The sequence below is a fragment of the Pelobates fuscus genome, chromosome 12 (assembly GCF_036172605.1).
Source record: "Pelobates fuscus isolate aPelFus1 chromosome 12, aPelFus1.pri, whole genome shotgun sequence".
Taxonomy (NCBI): domain Eukaryota; kingdom Metazoa; phylum Chordata; class Amphibia; order Anura; family Pelobatidae; genus Pelobates; species Pelobates fuscus.
Window position 1 is genome coordinate 65,924,938 of NC_086328.1, and position 14,627 is coordinate 65,939,564.

A 14,627-nucleotide genomic window follows, 5' to 3' on the forward strand; every position below is an offset into this window, starting at 1 on the left:
AGGAAGGCCTGCAAGCCACATGCAGAGAGGTGTGACTAGAGGTACACAAACAAAATAATTTAACTCTTCAATAGCAGAGAAATGAGCTGTGAGACTGCATGGTCATGATATATACACCAAAACGGCTTCCTTCAGATAAAATGGTTTTAGTGACTATAGTGTCCCTTTAAGATATATGGTTTCTGGCAAGTCAAAGGAATGATCACGACAATGTTATAGGGCATAAATACATACAGTGGTAATTGCTGCATGTCTGTATACTGTGGTGGATGGGTAAAAAAATAAGCAATAACTACTGAAGTACCTCTGTATATTTGCACACAGTCATCTATTGGGTGGTATAGCCTATTATTCAGAGTGGACACTGCAGTTAGAAGGACAACAGAATATCTTATTTAAAGAGATGCTGGATAGCTTGAAGTCTGCATAATAGAACCGTATCTCCAACTACCCCAACAACTGAGAGGGGTTCATGCTGGGGGAAACAAAATCCCCTTTCAAATTAGAGCACACTAAGAAGGGGGAATGTGTGGGGTGTTTTTTTAGGCTCAATAGGCTTCTAGTTAAATAATGATAATAAAAAAAAAATACACAGATCTCACACGTGATTTCACACGTTTTGATTTTCACTGTTGTATACGGTCAAATAAAATGAGCCTAACTTCCTAATGGATTTAAAAACAAGTACATGTATTCCGAAAAAATAACAACCAACACGGCGGCCGGAAAAGGAAAGTACTTGTTGTGCACCAAATATCAGGATCCGTACTGAACCACAGATTCACAGCGAGGCTTGAAACGCACTCTTTTGCTACTGGCAGTGTTAGTTCCCGGATGTGCGTTCCACGGTGGGAGCGTGCAGAAGCTGCAGTAATGTAGTTCTGGGACCCACAGGAAGTGTTTTGTTTTTTCATTGTGGGAAAGGTAAGTAAATGGGATCATGTGTCATTGATTAATTATATATACAAAACATAAGCTTGTGTCTTTGTGTAGACTCACAAATGGGATAAATACGCAGTTTAGTATAGTCATCGTGGTGTCTGTTAAGGAATTTCAGGAATAGTCATGATTTGGACTCCACCATTCTTTACATTTACTGCACTGACTCAAGTGTAACACAATTACATATAGAGCAACATTTGCCATTGTTTGGGTGGTCTTTTTAGGTAATTTGGTCACAGGTTGATAACTTCTGGTTGAAGATCCCAAAGAATTATGGTCAGGAGTTGCTAGTTGATGCTCTGGAGTCACTGGGTTTGGGATTAGTTGGTTACTGATTTAGGGCACACTGGATTAGATGGTGCACATCATATGGTAACACTGTAAAACACACATGGATTTTTTTTTATAGGTAATTTAAATATGATAAGACCTGTTACCTAATAGTTATATATTTATACAATGTGTTAAATTTTTACTGTATTCAGCAATGCATTTTGTTTTAATTATATGTCCCAGATATTCTTAAAGGAACACTGTAGTGTTTCATGTTTGTATTCCAAACGCTATAGTTTTTCCTTACCTATACAGGTACTGCCCCCTCCCCATAAGGGTTAAAAATAAAGTTTAGTTGATCTTACATCCCTCAGTACACTGGACTTCTCCCTGCCACTGCTCTGCCTCCCTGGCTCTGAGATCATCAAGATTGATTATCTTTGCCAATCCAATGCTTCATCATAGGGAAGGATATTGCATATGTGCAATAAAACGATGTTCTGCTCTGCGTCAATCAAATGCTCTCGGTGAAAGTAATTTGATCTATAACAAGCTTTAACTTTGTTATAGCTGCAGAAGTGTCTCTAGTCGCTGTCAAGAAGACAGCCATAAAGGCATGTTAACCCTTTAATGAAAACATTACTGTTATTGGGAAACAGCAATGTTTTCAGTTTCAGGGTTAAAAAAGGATCTGTCTGTCTATTTATTCTGATGTATTATATGTGTTCCAGACAGAATAGAAATCAGGTCACCATAATGTAATGTGAGCATTTGATTCCTTGAGGAGGTTTAGCATTTTGAGTCTTCAGTTTCATTAATGTATTGGAATCCCTTGCCTTAACACAAAGTTAACAAAATAATTGTTAAAATAAACAAATAAGTTGTCAAAAATAGGTTGGAGTGGGTAGGTTGCATTTTTCAAACTGTGTTTTATGGGATAAGGTCAGATCTCGTAGATGAAAATAAGAAGTGTTTGATTGTGTATCCTCTTACTGGTAGAAGTCTAATTGTATCCCCTTGTTAATATATTAATAGTAGGGATCGACCGATATTGATTTTTTAGAGCCGATACCGATATTCTGTGAACTTTCAGGCCGATAGCCGATATAATTTGCCGATATTCTGTACATTTACCATTTTGGAAAATAAAAACGATTTCTAAAGGTAAATGCACAAAATATACATGCCACGTGTAGTGGATGCAGTGTGTTTAGACAGGGGAGCTGTGTATGTTTGTGTAGTGTGTGTGTGTAGGGGATGCAGTGTGTGTGTAGGGGATGCAGTGTGTGTGTGTGTAGGGGATGCAGTGTGTGTGTAGGGGATGCAGTGTGTGTTTGTGTAGTGGATGCAGTGTGTGTTTGTGTAGTGGATGCAGTGTGTATTTGTGTAGTGGATGCAGTGTGTGTGTAAAGTGAATGCTGTATATACTAAATGCAAAGTGTGTGTGTTTGTGTAGTGTGTGTATATAAGGAATGCAGAGTTTGTGTATTTGTGTAGTGTGTGTATGGTGAATGTAGTGTGTTTATATAATTCAGAGTGAGTGTGTGTGTTTGTTTAGTGTATGTATATAATGCAGAGTGCGTGTGTAGTGTGCATTATATAAACACTACACAAACACACACTGAATTGTATAAACACACTACACAAACACACTGTGTATATAATGCAGTGTTTATATAATGCGTGTTTGTGTAGTGTTTATATAATGCAGTGTGTTTGTATAGTGGCAGCAACTTCTGTGGCTGGTAAAATATTTGAAAGGTTATTAAGGGATAATATTCAAGAATTCCTTGAGAAGAATATGGTTATCAGCAAAAATCAGCACGGTTTTATGAAGCACAGGTCATGTCAAACTAACTTGATTGCGTTCTACGAAGAAGTAAGTAGAAGTATAGATCAGGGTGTTGCAGTGGATGTGATCTATTTGGATTTTGCCAAGGCATTTGATACAGTTCCACACAAAAGATTAGTGTTCAAACTCAAGGAAATCGGTCTCGATGAAAATGCTTGTTCTTGGGTAGAACATTGGCTTAAAAACAGAATACAAAGAGTTGTCGTTAATGGTAAATTTTCAAGCTGGACAGAGGTGGCAAGTGGTGTCCCTCAGGGGTCTGTTCTGGGACCCCTTCTATTTAACATTTTTATAAATGATCTTGAAGACAGCATTGAAAGTCATGTTTCAGTGTTTGCAGATGACACAAAACTTTGTAAAATAATACAATGTGAGCAAGATATTACTTTGCTGCAGAAGGATTTAGATAGACTGGAGGACTGGGCACTCAAATGGCAGATGAAATTTAATGTTGAAAAATGCAAAGTTATGCACTTCGGCGTAAAGAATACACAAGCAACGTATACCCTTAATGGAAGCGAATTAGGGATAACAACACACGAAAAGGACTTGGGAATTGTTATAGACAACAAACTATGCAACAATGTGCAATGTCAATCAGCAGTGGCCAAGGCCAGTAAGGTATTGTCATGCATGAAAAAGGGCATTCATTCTCGGGACGAGAATATCATTTTGCCTCTCTATAAATCACTGGTAAGACCACATATTGAATATGCTGTGCAATTTTGGGCACCTGTTCTAAAGAAGGATATCATGGCACTAGAAAAAGTGCAGAGGCGGGCTACAAAATTAATAAAAGGAATGGAACATATCAGCTATGAAGAAAGGTTAACAAATTTAAACCTATTTAGTTTAGAAAAACGTCGCCTGAGAGGGGATATGATAACATTATACAAATATATTCGGGGCCAATACAAACCATTGTGTGGAAATCTATTCACAAACCGGACTTTACATAGGACACGAGGCCATGCGTTTAGACTGGAAGAAAGAAGATTTCGTCTAAGGCAAAGGAAAGGTTTTTTTACTGTAAGAACAATCAGGATGTGGAATTCTCTGCCTGAAGAAGTGGTTTTATCAGAGTCCATACAGATGTTCAAACAGCTACTAGATGCATACTTGCAAAGACAGAATATTCAAGGATATAATCTTTCAATGTAGGGTAATAACTGCTTGATTCAAGGATAAATCTGACTGCCATTCTGGGGTCAATAAGGAATTTTTTGTCCTAGCTTGTTGCAAAATTGTGCTTCAAACTGGGGTTTTTTTTTGTTTTTGTTTTTTCTCTTTTGGATCAACAGCAAAAAACAGGTGTGAGGAAGGCTGAACTTGATGGACGCAAGTCTCTTTTCAGCTATCTAACTATGTAACTATGTAACAAACACACTGCATTATTTACACACACTATACAAACACACACTGCATTATATACACACACACACTATACAAACACACACTGCATTATATACACACACACACACACTATACAAACACTGAATTATATACACAGTGTGTTTGTGTAGTGTATGTGTATAATAATAGAGTGTATGTGTGTGAGGGGGCATTTTTTATTATTATTTTTTTTATATTAAATTAATATTTTTTTTATATGTTTAATTATTTTTTTTTTTGTCCCCCCTCCCTGTTTTTTGCCTTGCCAGGGAGGGGGGTCCAGTCAGTGGCATTGGCTTAGGCTGCTGGGGGGGGAGGGGGAGCGGTCAGCAAGCGTTTACTCACCTCCCAGCAGCAACTCCAGCTCCCCAGTGTAAATCTCGCGAGACCCGCGGCCGTCAGAGCTGGCCGCGGGTCTCGCGAGATTTACACTGGGGAGCTGGAGGAGTTGCTGGGAGGTGAGTAAATGCTTGCTGCCCGCCCCCCCAGGACCGCCGGGCTTGTAATGGGCCTGGCGGTCCTGGGAGGTATTATCGGCAATATCGGTATCCCTATTGGCCGATACCGATATTGCCGAAAATACCGAATATCGGCCGATTATATCGGTAAAACCGATAATCGGTCGATCCCTAATTAATAGTTTATGTACATAATGATTTAAAATGTAGTTTAGCATGGAGTGTACTAATATCAGTTTAGGTTTAATTAATATTTGTAAAAACTATATTAATTTGTATACCAAGTTAATTGCCTCAGTACTCAATTTAGTGCTCAAAAAATTGTTGGCAATAGGTGTAACGGCACCCCCAAGCATAAAAGGGGTTAAAAGCCGTTTAGGAGATATTTCCTTCCAGATGTACAGGCAGCTACTGTAGACACCAATCCACCAAACCGGAGAAGCATACGAATGCTCTCAAACATACGAATGCTGTAAACAGTCAAATAGGAAAAACCATACGAAAGGTTTACACTCCTAGCAGTCGAACTGGAACAGCATACAATAAATCCCCCCAAGAACGAGACAAGGCTCCGTGTTGAGGGTCAAAACAGGAACAGACAGAGGTGTGGGTTTATTCTTACATACACATTCTTACACATTAGTACCACCCGCAGGGTTTTGTAAAACAACCAATAAACACATACAATACACTCAGACACTCCCACACAAAATCCTCCCCTCTGCCTGTGATACAATTACCTTACACAATGGGTTAATGTAATTATCACAGGCAGAGAAATACAGTTTTTCCACATTATTCATAACTTTAAAAGTATACATCACATTCACATAAAACTTACATACATCAGAATCAGCATTCTCCAAATACTAACATATGTCAAAATCATCCAAATTGGTACAGTGGTTCAAAAGATAGATCAAAATTCTTTGTGACCAAATGAAGCATGGCTTTTCTGCCCAAAACCAGTTCCACATAGTCTTCTATCCTGGACATAATTGGGAAGTAATCCAAGGACAGAGGTAAAACTCCATTGAACACATGGTAGCAAAAGACAATAAAATACATAAAAATATATAACTGTGCAGCTATTGCATAAAACAGGTACATTCAACATATCCCCAGATAGCTTAGATCTGAGCGCACATTATTACTGAATGGCACTCAGATCACATACCTACAGTTCAATTGCCATGGAGCCAAAGTCTTTCACATAGTCTTTCGTTATACGAATGGGCTCCATGGCATAGCTATCTGGGGTATCACTGTTCAAATAGGGCAAGTACCGAATGACCCGGCTTTCGTGTCTTTGCAGGGGAAAATCAAGCGTTTCAACATGGGGCCATAGTCTAAAGGCAGCAGGCGGGCAGCCAGGCTCCTCCAATGCACAGTGGCGAGATTGGTGTGTCACAATAGGTAATCACAGAAAATGCATGCTGCCCACCTCAGCTTGAATCCATGCTCATGTTTTAAATTAGAATTTTTTTTTCAATATAAAATGTGGTAACCAGCACTCTGTATATACATAAGTGTATATTATTTAAATAATAGAGCATTTATAATGTATAACATGTTTTCCACAACTCATTCTTACATCTTCATCTTTTGTCATTTTTTTGCTCTTCAGTTGTTCTTCCCCTCCACGATGGGCCTTCTACCAGCTCAAAAGGCATTTTTCCCCCTGCGTTCCATGGATTCACTTATTCGTCTTTTCCAGTCGGAGTTGACTCGTCCCGAGCCTGACTTACCTCTGTTGTCCCTTACTCTTGGATTTGTTGAGCACTTTTTGGCAGTGAACCGTGTAGTGCCTACTAATATTGGCAGCATCTCGGATGTTGGGGCTGCTGTGGTTGCTAAGACAGGTGCAGAGGGAACACAGGTACAAAGTGGAGAGAGTAATAAGCAGGGAAGTCAAGAAGGCTCTAGGGCTGATCAAGGAAAGAGAGGAACCAGAGGAGACAAGGTCAGGAAGGGAGGAGCTGGAGGACAAGCAAAGAAAGAAATGGACAATGTTATTGGAGATTCCACTGGAAAAAAACAAGCCAAGGAGAACACGAAGGCAGCTAGAGACAGCTCAGAGGGAAGAAAGGAAAAGGAAAGAGAAAATGAAAAAAACACCAATACTGGGGAAGGTTTGAGGACTGGCAAAGATACCACAGGGGAACCTAGCGAAAATGCTAAAACAGAGTTAGGGCGACAGATTATCCCATACTTTCCAACACTAGATCTGACAGTAGCACAGGCTCTGCATGCTCGTTTCACAGCCCAAACCCGTGGTGCAGTAGACCTGTCTTGTTACCCTCGGGAAAATGGAGTGTCAGGTCGGGAGCTTATTCGAAGGGTTTCGGATGTCATTTGGAATGGTCTGAGTCGGTCCTACGTCAAAGATAGGGCCCACATACAGTCTCTTTTCAGTTTTGTGACAGGTGAGAATGTTTTTGTAGTACGTTTAATTAAACAGGAGCTGGCATGAATGAAAAAAAAATAACAGTCTCACCTATTATACAATGTATTAATAAGATAATTAACCCCTTAAGGACACATGACATGTGTGACATGTCATGAATCCCTTTTATTGTAGAAGTTTGGTCCTTAAGGGGTTAATGAAATAAAAGTTTGTTTATGTCTTTCCTTTAAATGCCAGTGAAATCAGATCAATGTTTGAAATGAAAGAAGTATATTTAGACAAGTAGGAATTTTAGTTGCCTCTGAATTGAATGGAGAAGACTTTTCTCTTTATAAAAATAATTGCATTGTTTGCTATTGCACTTTCTCCTACTCTTAAATCAGGCACAAAGCTGGACTCACCGGGTGTTGCATTTGCTGTGGTGGCTGCATGCCAAGTGCTAGGACTTTCTGATGTACACCTGGCTCTTTCAGAAGACCATGCATGGGTGGTGTTTGGGAAGGATGGGGAACAGACAGCTGAAGTAACATGGCATGGAAAGGGTAATGAGGACAAGAGGGGACAGTCTGTAAGTTCCGGTGTAGTTGACAAGGTAAGGTGATGTAATATTCCTGAAGCCCAGTTGCCTCAGTGTTTATTTCTTTATCAACATTTTTATGTCACTGTTTGTGCTCTTCCTCTTATTTAACATCATCTGTGTGTGCCCTTTTGAGTGCATGTGTTTGAGCACAGAAAAGGATAGCGTAATAAAGTAATGCATTTTGTTTAACAAATGCCAGATTTTCTGTTAACCCTATATGTTGTTTTTTTTTTCAGAGCTGGTTATATTTAAATGGACGATATATGCGCTGTAATCGGCACATGGAAGTTGCTTTCATGGTTTGTGCCATGAACCCTTCAATAGATGCTCATACAGATAGTCTGGAATTGTTGCAGCTGCAACAGGTGATGCATTTTCCTGCTTCTTGACATATTTTGTATCGAAGGGCAAGTTAAGCTAAACGCTGATGACTTGATTTTGTATGTAGACAGATGATTTCATGCAATGTTTTTTGTTACCTACTTTTTCTAATTTTAGCACATTCCACACGCCCCTAAAGCATTTGTGGTTGCTGAAGTTAATTTGGGTTTACCGCCGCTCCCATTTGTATTCATTTATAAAAGAGAACTTTTGCAAATGGCATTCATTTACCTGTTTGTTCAACGTAGTAGTGAGCACTTTTTATAAAGAAGCATTAGATACAATGTTCTTTATGAGAAGTATTCAATTAACAAAGTATGGGGGGTTACTGCACTGGATTAATAGGTATCCAATGCTGCTCTTTATTAAGCATTAGATTGGCCTGGGGAGGATTGATTATTTCTTGGGGGTGAGAAGAAAAGGTGAGCAATTTATAATTTTTTTAATTAAATTTTTTTGGAATAGTGGTTGGGGATTTAAACCTACACCAGAAAATTGGGGAGAGCTAAAAGCAATATTAGACTGTGCTGACACAACCAGGAATCCATATTTGTCATTGACCACTTGACTTTTGCAGCAGTGTTGTATTTTTTTCCATTTATGTCTGCCCACCTTATATATATATATATTTATTTATTTTAATTAGTATTTTCATTTTTCATTGTAAATTCAAGTTGTGTCAAAAACATACATAGTGGGATACGTAGGTCCCCAATACCTAAACGAGCAATGCAGAATAAACATTAACAGGTGTGGCTCACGTTATAGAAAAAGTAATAAACACCTTCCTGACCATGAGACACTGAGGTCTCGTACCATGAGGAAGTAATATTAGTTTTGGGCTCTCCGGCCCCTCAGTGTGTAGTCGATAGTAGGGGCTAATGGACCTTAATCCATACATCAGGATCAGTACAAACTGGTCTGCACTAATGTATCGACTCCCGCTCTTTTCTGAAAACTGAAAAGAGCAGAGATGGCACTCCACAGAATTACATGGGATTGTAGACTCTGTGCTGCAAACTATCAGGGTTAGTCACCAAAGTAAGCATTGCTGGGAATCCAAAGTGAGTTCAAAGTAAGGTTTTTTTGTTTTTTAAATTTAGGACAAAGAAGCTGAAATAGAATCACGAGCGATCTGGAGATTTTTATCTGCTTTGGCTATTTGCACCTTAAATTTGATATGGACTTTGAACTCCTTTTGAATTCCTGACAATGCTCACTTTGTGCATATCTTTTTGTACTTTGCATAATTTATCTCGTGCCTGCTAGTTTTAACTGACCAATGTGTGCATAGTTATGACTATGTCACTGTTGTTACTATAATGAAAACCATACCTTTATGTACCTGTTGTTATAATATACTTGGACCGTTTTTTTCTTTTTCGTCTTCATTAACCCAAGATATTTTTTGTAATGTAATAGTAAACATGGCGCAATATCCTGAATACATAGTGCTTGTATCCAGTGGTTTATTTTGGATTTGTGCTGCCCTAGGCACGACTAAATTCGGGCAACCCCAAAATCAAAATTTGCCCCCCCCCAATTTGTGTCAAGGCCATTTTTGTGACTGACAGAAACATACCCTCATTGATACATGCACTGATATACACTCACTGACATATGCATAGTCATTGGCACACACTGTTTAATCAACATACACTTTCACTGACTGACACACCCACTAACTGACAGGCACACACTCTAATTTTTGGCGCCCCCTCTGAAAGTGCCGCCCTAGGCAAATGCTTTGTTTGCCTTGTGGTAAATACATCCCTGCTTGTATCACCTGTTGACTTCTGAGACACTTCAGTGTGCTTATGACTAACTTCCATGGTAGGCTAACAATATTTCCTCTTTTGTAGAGCTTGCTGTGGGTGCTCTATGATGGAGGACACCTGGACAAGTAAGACAATATTTTGCACGTTGTTTTTAAGACACTCATTTTATTTTTGAAATATATTTATGTAATATTATTATGTAATAATGTACATTTTTACTTTCATTACTACTGGAAACATATGGATTTACATGCTAAATGCTGAATTGTAGTGAATTCAATTCCAAATTGCAAACTATAAATTACTGAGCAGGTGGCACCTTACTCATCAGGCTCTACATCCCATATTTCCGAATACATCCAAACAGTTTTGGAGATGTTGGGAACACATGGGCACCACAGCTCACATTTGATGGTTTTGTCATAAGGTTCAACCCTATTGGGCATCACTATGACTGGCGCTCCAATATCCTGTTCCCTGAAGACCTTCCTGCTTCAACATGCCACAACCCCTACAAAACCATCCACATGATGCCTGGTACCTCATTTGCTAAACGCAGCTAAGGCACTCACCCACTACACTAGAGGTCATCTGTTAGTACCACTCTCCCTTAAGGAATGCATTGTTAAAGTCTTTCTGGGTGATGGAGGAGTTAAGACATAATATGGGAAACTCTATTAATACTCCCGTTATCACATGGTACCCAATGTAAAACAAACAGTGGATATTTTAACTGTTTTACATTGTATTTTAATAAAGGTATATTGGCCTCTTTCCACTGTGAGTGTGCCATTTTACTTTTTTATTATTTTCTACCCTGCATCCGATTTTAAGTTCTAGTGAGGACTACTCCAAAAGAATCCACGGTGGGGATTATACCACTTACGCCTACACATTGAGTACTCTGATCTGACCCCATTCCAGAGGAACTACCCTTACTATTTGAGGTCTTATCTTCCTGTCACGATTACTATATGACCCAACACATAGAACTATGTAATACACAATATACAAGGATAACTTATACCAGGCCTTAGAATGGCCGGACTTAACGTAAATAAAGAATGGTCAAAATACTAGCCGAGGTCAGGGACACAGAGAGAGACACACTGAGGAAACAAGCCAAAAGTCAAGGATACCAGAAATACGGGGAAGTCAAAATGGGGTCAAGAAGGAATTTTTTCCTAGTTTGTTGCAAAATTGGAAGCGCTTCAGACTGGGTTTTTTGCCTTCTTTTGGATCAACAGCAAAAGCATATGTGAGGAAGGCTGAACTTGATGGACGCAAGTCTCTTTTCAGCTATGTAACTATGTAACTATGTAAAATACAAGCCAAAGTCAAACACCAAAAAGAAATAGAATAGGAATGCACTCTCTGTTAACCAACTGGTGGAAACCACGACAGGGCACTGACCAAATGCTATTTTGAGTTTAAATAACCCTGATAAGGCTATGATTGGTTATACATAGCCTTTGACCCCAAAACGTGTGTGCGTGTAGTTTTCGTGACATCACACGCACATATATATATATATGTGTGTTATAACACACCTCTGTTATTATCATTTCTGGCGCTATCTTTATTCCCCCTGTTTGACTCATACCTTTGTATGCCTTATCAGTAACAGGCTGCAGTTGTTGATTGTTATTATTTATTTTGTTAAACTCCGTTTCTTATTGTTATTGTACTGTTTTTTTTCCTTTACAAACATGAACTGTACAATAACCATATTGTGACACTCTCATATGAAATATTACTTATGTTGCTCTTATTAATGTACGCTGGTGGGAAGAATGTCATTTGTTTCCTTATCAAACTCAATAAACATTTATAAATAAATCAAAATTGCAAACTTTAGGCTAAAGTAGTCAAGCAGTGACTATAACTAAGTTGGAGAATTTTTCCAAATCATCTACTTTGGCCTACATTTTGCAATTTGTGTTTCAGTTCCCTGTTTAGTAAACTTATAGGTCTAGACCTAAATTAATCTATTGCTCATATATAACTCTAAAAACATGCTTTTCATCCTGATTCTACTAGATTTAATTCCAGTCCATTTTTTTCTGATGGTTTTAGATATCCAATGGCTCTGGGAAATTTGGCAGACCTTGAAGAACTTAGTCCAACACCTGGGCGTCCAAAGCCCCTTGAACTCTACCACAAGGTGGACTCAATGTATATATTCTTCCATTTCTTTAACTCTTTATTGTTTTTCTTTACCTCATTTTGTGTTTTTGTCTTCTATAGGGTGTACAGTCTTCATGGTTACATTATGAAAACCAACATTTGTATCCTCATATATACTTGGCTGCATATCACTGTCGGAATAAAAATGTGAAAGAAGCATTGAAAGCATGGGCTGAGACAGCTGCAGTTATCCAAGAGTGAGACTACTATTTCTTGCATGGTCAAATAACCTATTTTCATCTGTTCTTTACTACTTGTTTATTTCCCCTTTGACACTTTTATAATGTTGTGTTTTAACTTGCCTTTCCGGCTTACATCCCTGTCGTCCCCAGTTTTTGACTGACAAGGATTTTTGGAAACTGTAGTTCAGCAACAGATAGAATTCCCTCTTTTATTTCTTACACGTATGAAAATTTGTTTTATTTTTAGGTATAACTACTGTCGTGAGGATGAAGAGATATATAAAGATCTCTTTGATATTGCCAATGATTTGTTGCCAAACTTGTTGAAAGAGGAGTCAATGTTACCGGAATGCCCAGTAAGTAATCTTTGAGAAGCAAGCAAACTTTTGCAATAGGTGGGGATACATAGCAGTAATATCTGGCTTTCTTCTTTTTTTCAGGCTAGTTCAGCTCTTCAAGATCCTGCAGCCTTTGCAAATCTCTTGCGTTTCTATGATGGGATTTGTAAATGGGAAGAGGACAGTCCTACTCCTGTCTTGCACGTAGGTTGGGCCACATTCCTAGTGCAATCACTTGGAAGATTTGATGCACAGGTAAGACTAAAGGGTGAGGGAGAGGAGGATGACTAGTAGTGAAAATACAATACACTGGTAATAATTAAAGATTGGTACTGGTGTGTCCATGGAGTAAAGCTAACTGAAAATATTCTTCCAAATACATTTTATTCTGGGAAAGTTAATTTATGAAATATAAATATGCAGCCATTAAAGTGCAAGTCAAATATTAACTTATCTGTAAGGTAGAAGGATTCCTAAATAAGCAGGAAACAACAGTGTAGAGAAACCATAGTGTTTGAAAAGCCATCAGTTCTTTAAATGCTTAACGTTGGTCTTAAGCAAAGATAGCAAGATATATGGAAGTAGATTATGATTGGGAACAAAATCCTGTCAAACAGAATGGTGAAGCAACTCAACATGGAGTTGTGAAGATTTTTTGGCAAGATCACGCAGCACATATTCATGATTGCTCTCTCATCCACAGGTTAGACAGCAGGTAACGTTAGCAAGCTTTGAACCTTCTAATGAAGATGAAGACTCTGAAGACACTAGAAGAAGGGTTCCCAGGCGAGAGTCTAAAACTGGAGAACCAAATCAACAGCTATCACGCTCTGGCCCTACAGCTGAGCAGCATGGAAAGGATGCTGAGCTTTCAGAAGCACTTACACTCACCTTCCAGAGTGAGAAGATGAAAGGAATGAAGGAATTACTAGTTGCAGCAAAAGTGAACTCCAGTGCTATTAAACTGCAACTCACTGCTCAATCTCAAGTGCAACCAAAAAGAGCTCGGGGGTCTTCATCAAGAGACTACAACTTGGGTTATCTAAAAAGGCAACGCAAGGCGGTGTGAGACGATGCAAGACAAATATGTTCATGCGACATACTTATTTTTATTTCTTGTTAAAAATAATGAAAAATGTAGTATTAATTATAACTGAATGTATGCATACATCTCTTTAGTGCATAACTAACTGTTTTTTGAACATCTAATTCCAAAGTCAAGGACATAAATATGTATTTGGTTCCTTCTTTACTGCTATACCAGTTTCCACTATTCTGTGACTGCTTTTATGTAGGGTTCTGCTTCCATCTAGCCACAGGGGTATGAATGGGTTCTGGTACTGATATGTTCTGCTCATAGTTGGTGGCCTAATTCATCTCTATTAAAGAGCTCAATGAAGTGGTGTGGGTGCCAGGTCCCCCAGGTTTTAACCCTCCAGAAGTACAGGGTTAATCCAACCTCTAGTGGCTGTTTTCCTGACAGCCGCTAGAGGCGCTTCTGCAACGCTGGATACGAAATTCGCATCCAGCGTGCAGAACGTCCATAGGAAAGCATTGAGAAATGCTTTCCTATGGATTGTTTGAACGCGCGCAACTCGTGCTGCGCATTCCGCTCTACTCAGGAGCTGACGTCGGCGGGGTAGGATAGGTCACCAGTGCTGAGGGAGCATGGCGCTGTATAAAGGTTTTGACCCCTTCTGCGCCAAGGGAGGGGGACCCTGAGGGTTGGGGAGTCCTAAGGATGCTATAGTGTCAGGAAAACGAGTTTGTGTTCCTGACACTATAGTGATCCTTTAATATTGATGGGGTTTAGGTCAGGACACTGCCTACGTAAGTCAGTTTCTAATGCAGTTATTC

General features: G+C 39.0%; 1 protein-coding gene across 1 annotated transcript; it reads left to right on the forward strand.

Annotated features, from left to right (window-relative positions):
• The first annotated feature begins 805 nt into the window (after positions 1-805).
• On the forward strand, positions 806-14,152 carry MEN1 (menin 1). The gene is made up of 10 exons (XM_063438783.1): positions 806-924; positions 6,545-7,343; positions 7,708-7,916; positions 8,141-8,269; positions 10,148-10,188; positions 12,140-12,227; positions 12,311-12,447; positions 12,680-12,788; positions 12,873-13,025; positions 13,474-14,152. The coding sequence occupies exons 2-10, from the start codon at positions 6,563-6,565 to the stop codon at positions 13,837-13,839; spliced, it is 2,013 nt and encodes a 670-aa protein (XP_063294853.1). The 5' UTR covers positions 806-924; positions 6,545-6,562; the 3' UTR covers positions 13,840-14,152.
• The last annotated feature ends 475 nt before the right edge of the window (positions 14,153-14,627 follow it).

Excerpts from the sequence above, each read along its gene's own strand:
- MEN1 (XM_063438783.1), top strand. The coding sequence starts at position 6,563 with ATGGGCCTTCTACCAGCTCAAAAGGCATTTTTCCCCCTGCGTTCCATG. Across the intron at positions 7,344-7,707 it reads TCTTTTCAGTTTTGTGACAG|GCACAAAGCTGGACTCACCG; the intron begins GTGAGAATGTTT and ends CTCTTAAATCAG. Across the intron at positions 12,228-12,310 it reads CCCTTGAACTCTACCACAAG|GGTGTACAGTCTTCATGGTT; the intron begins GTGGACTCAATG and ends TGTCTTCTATAG.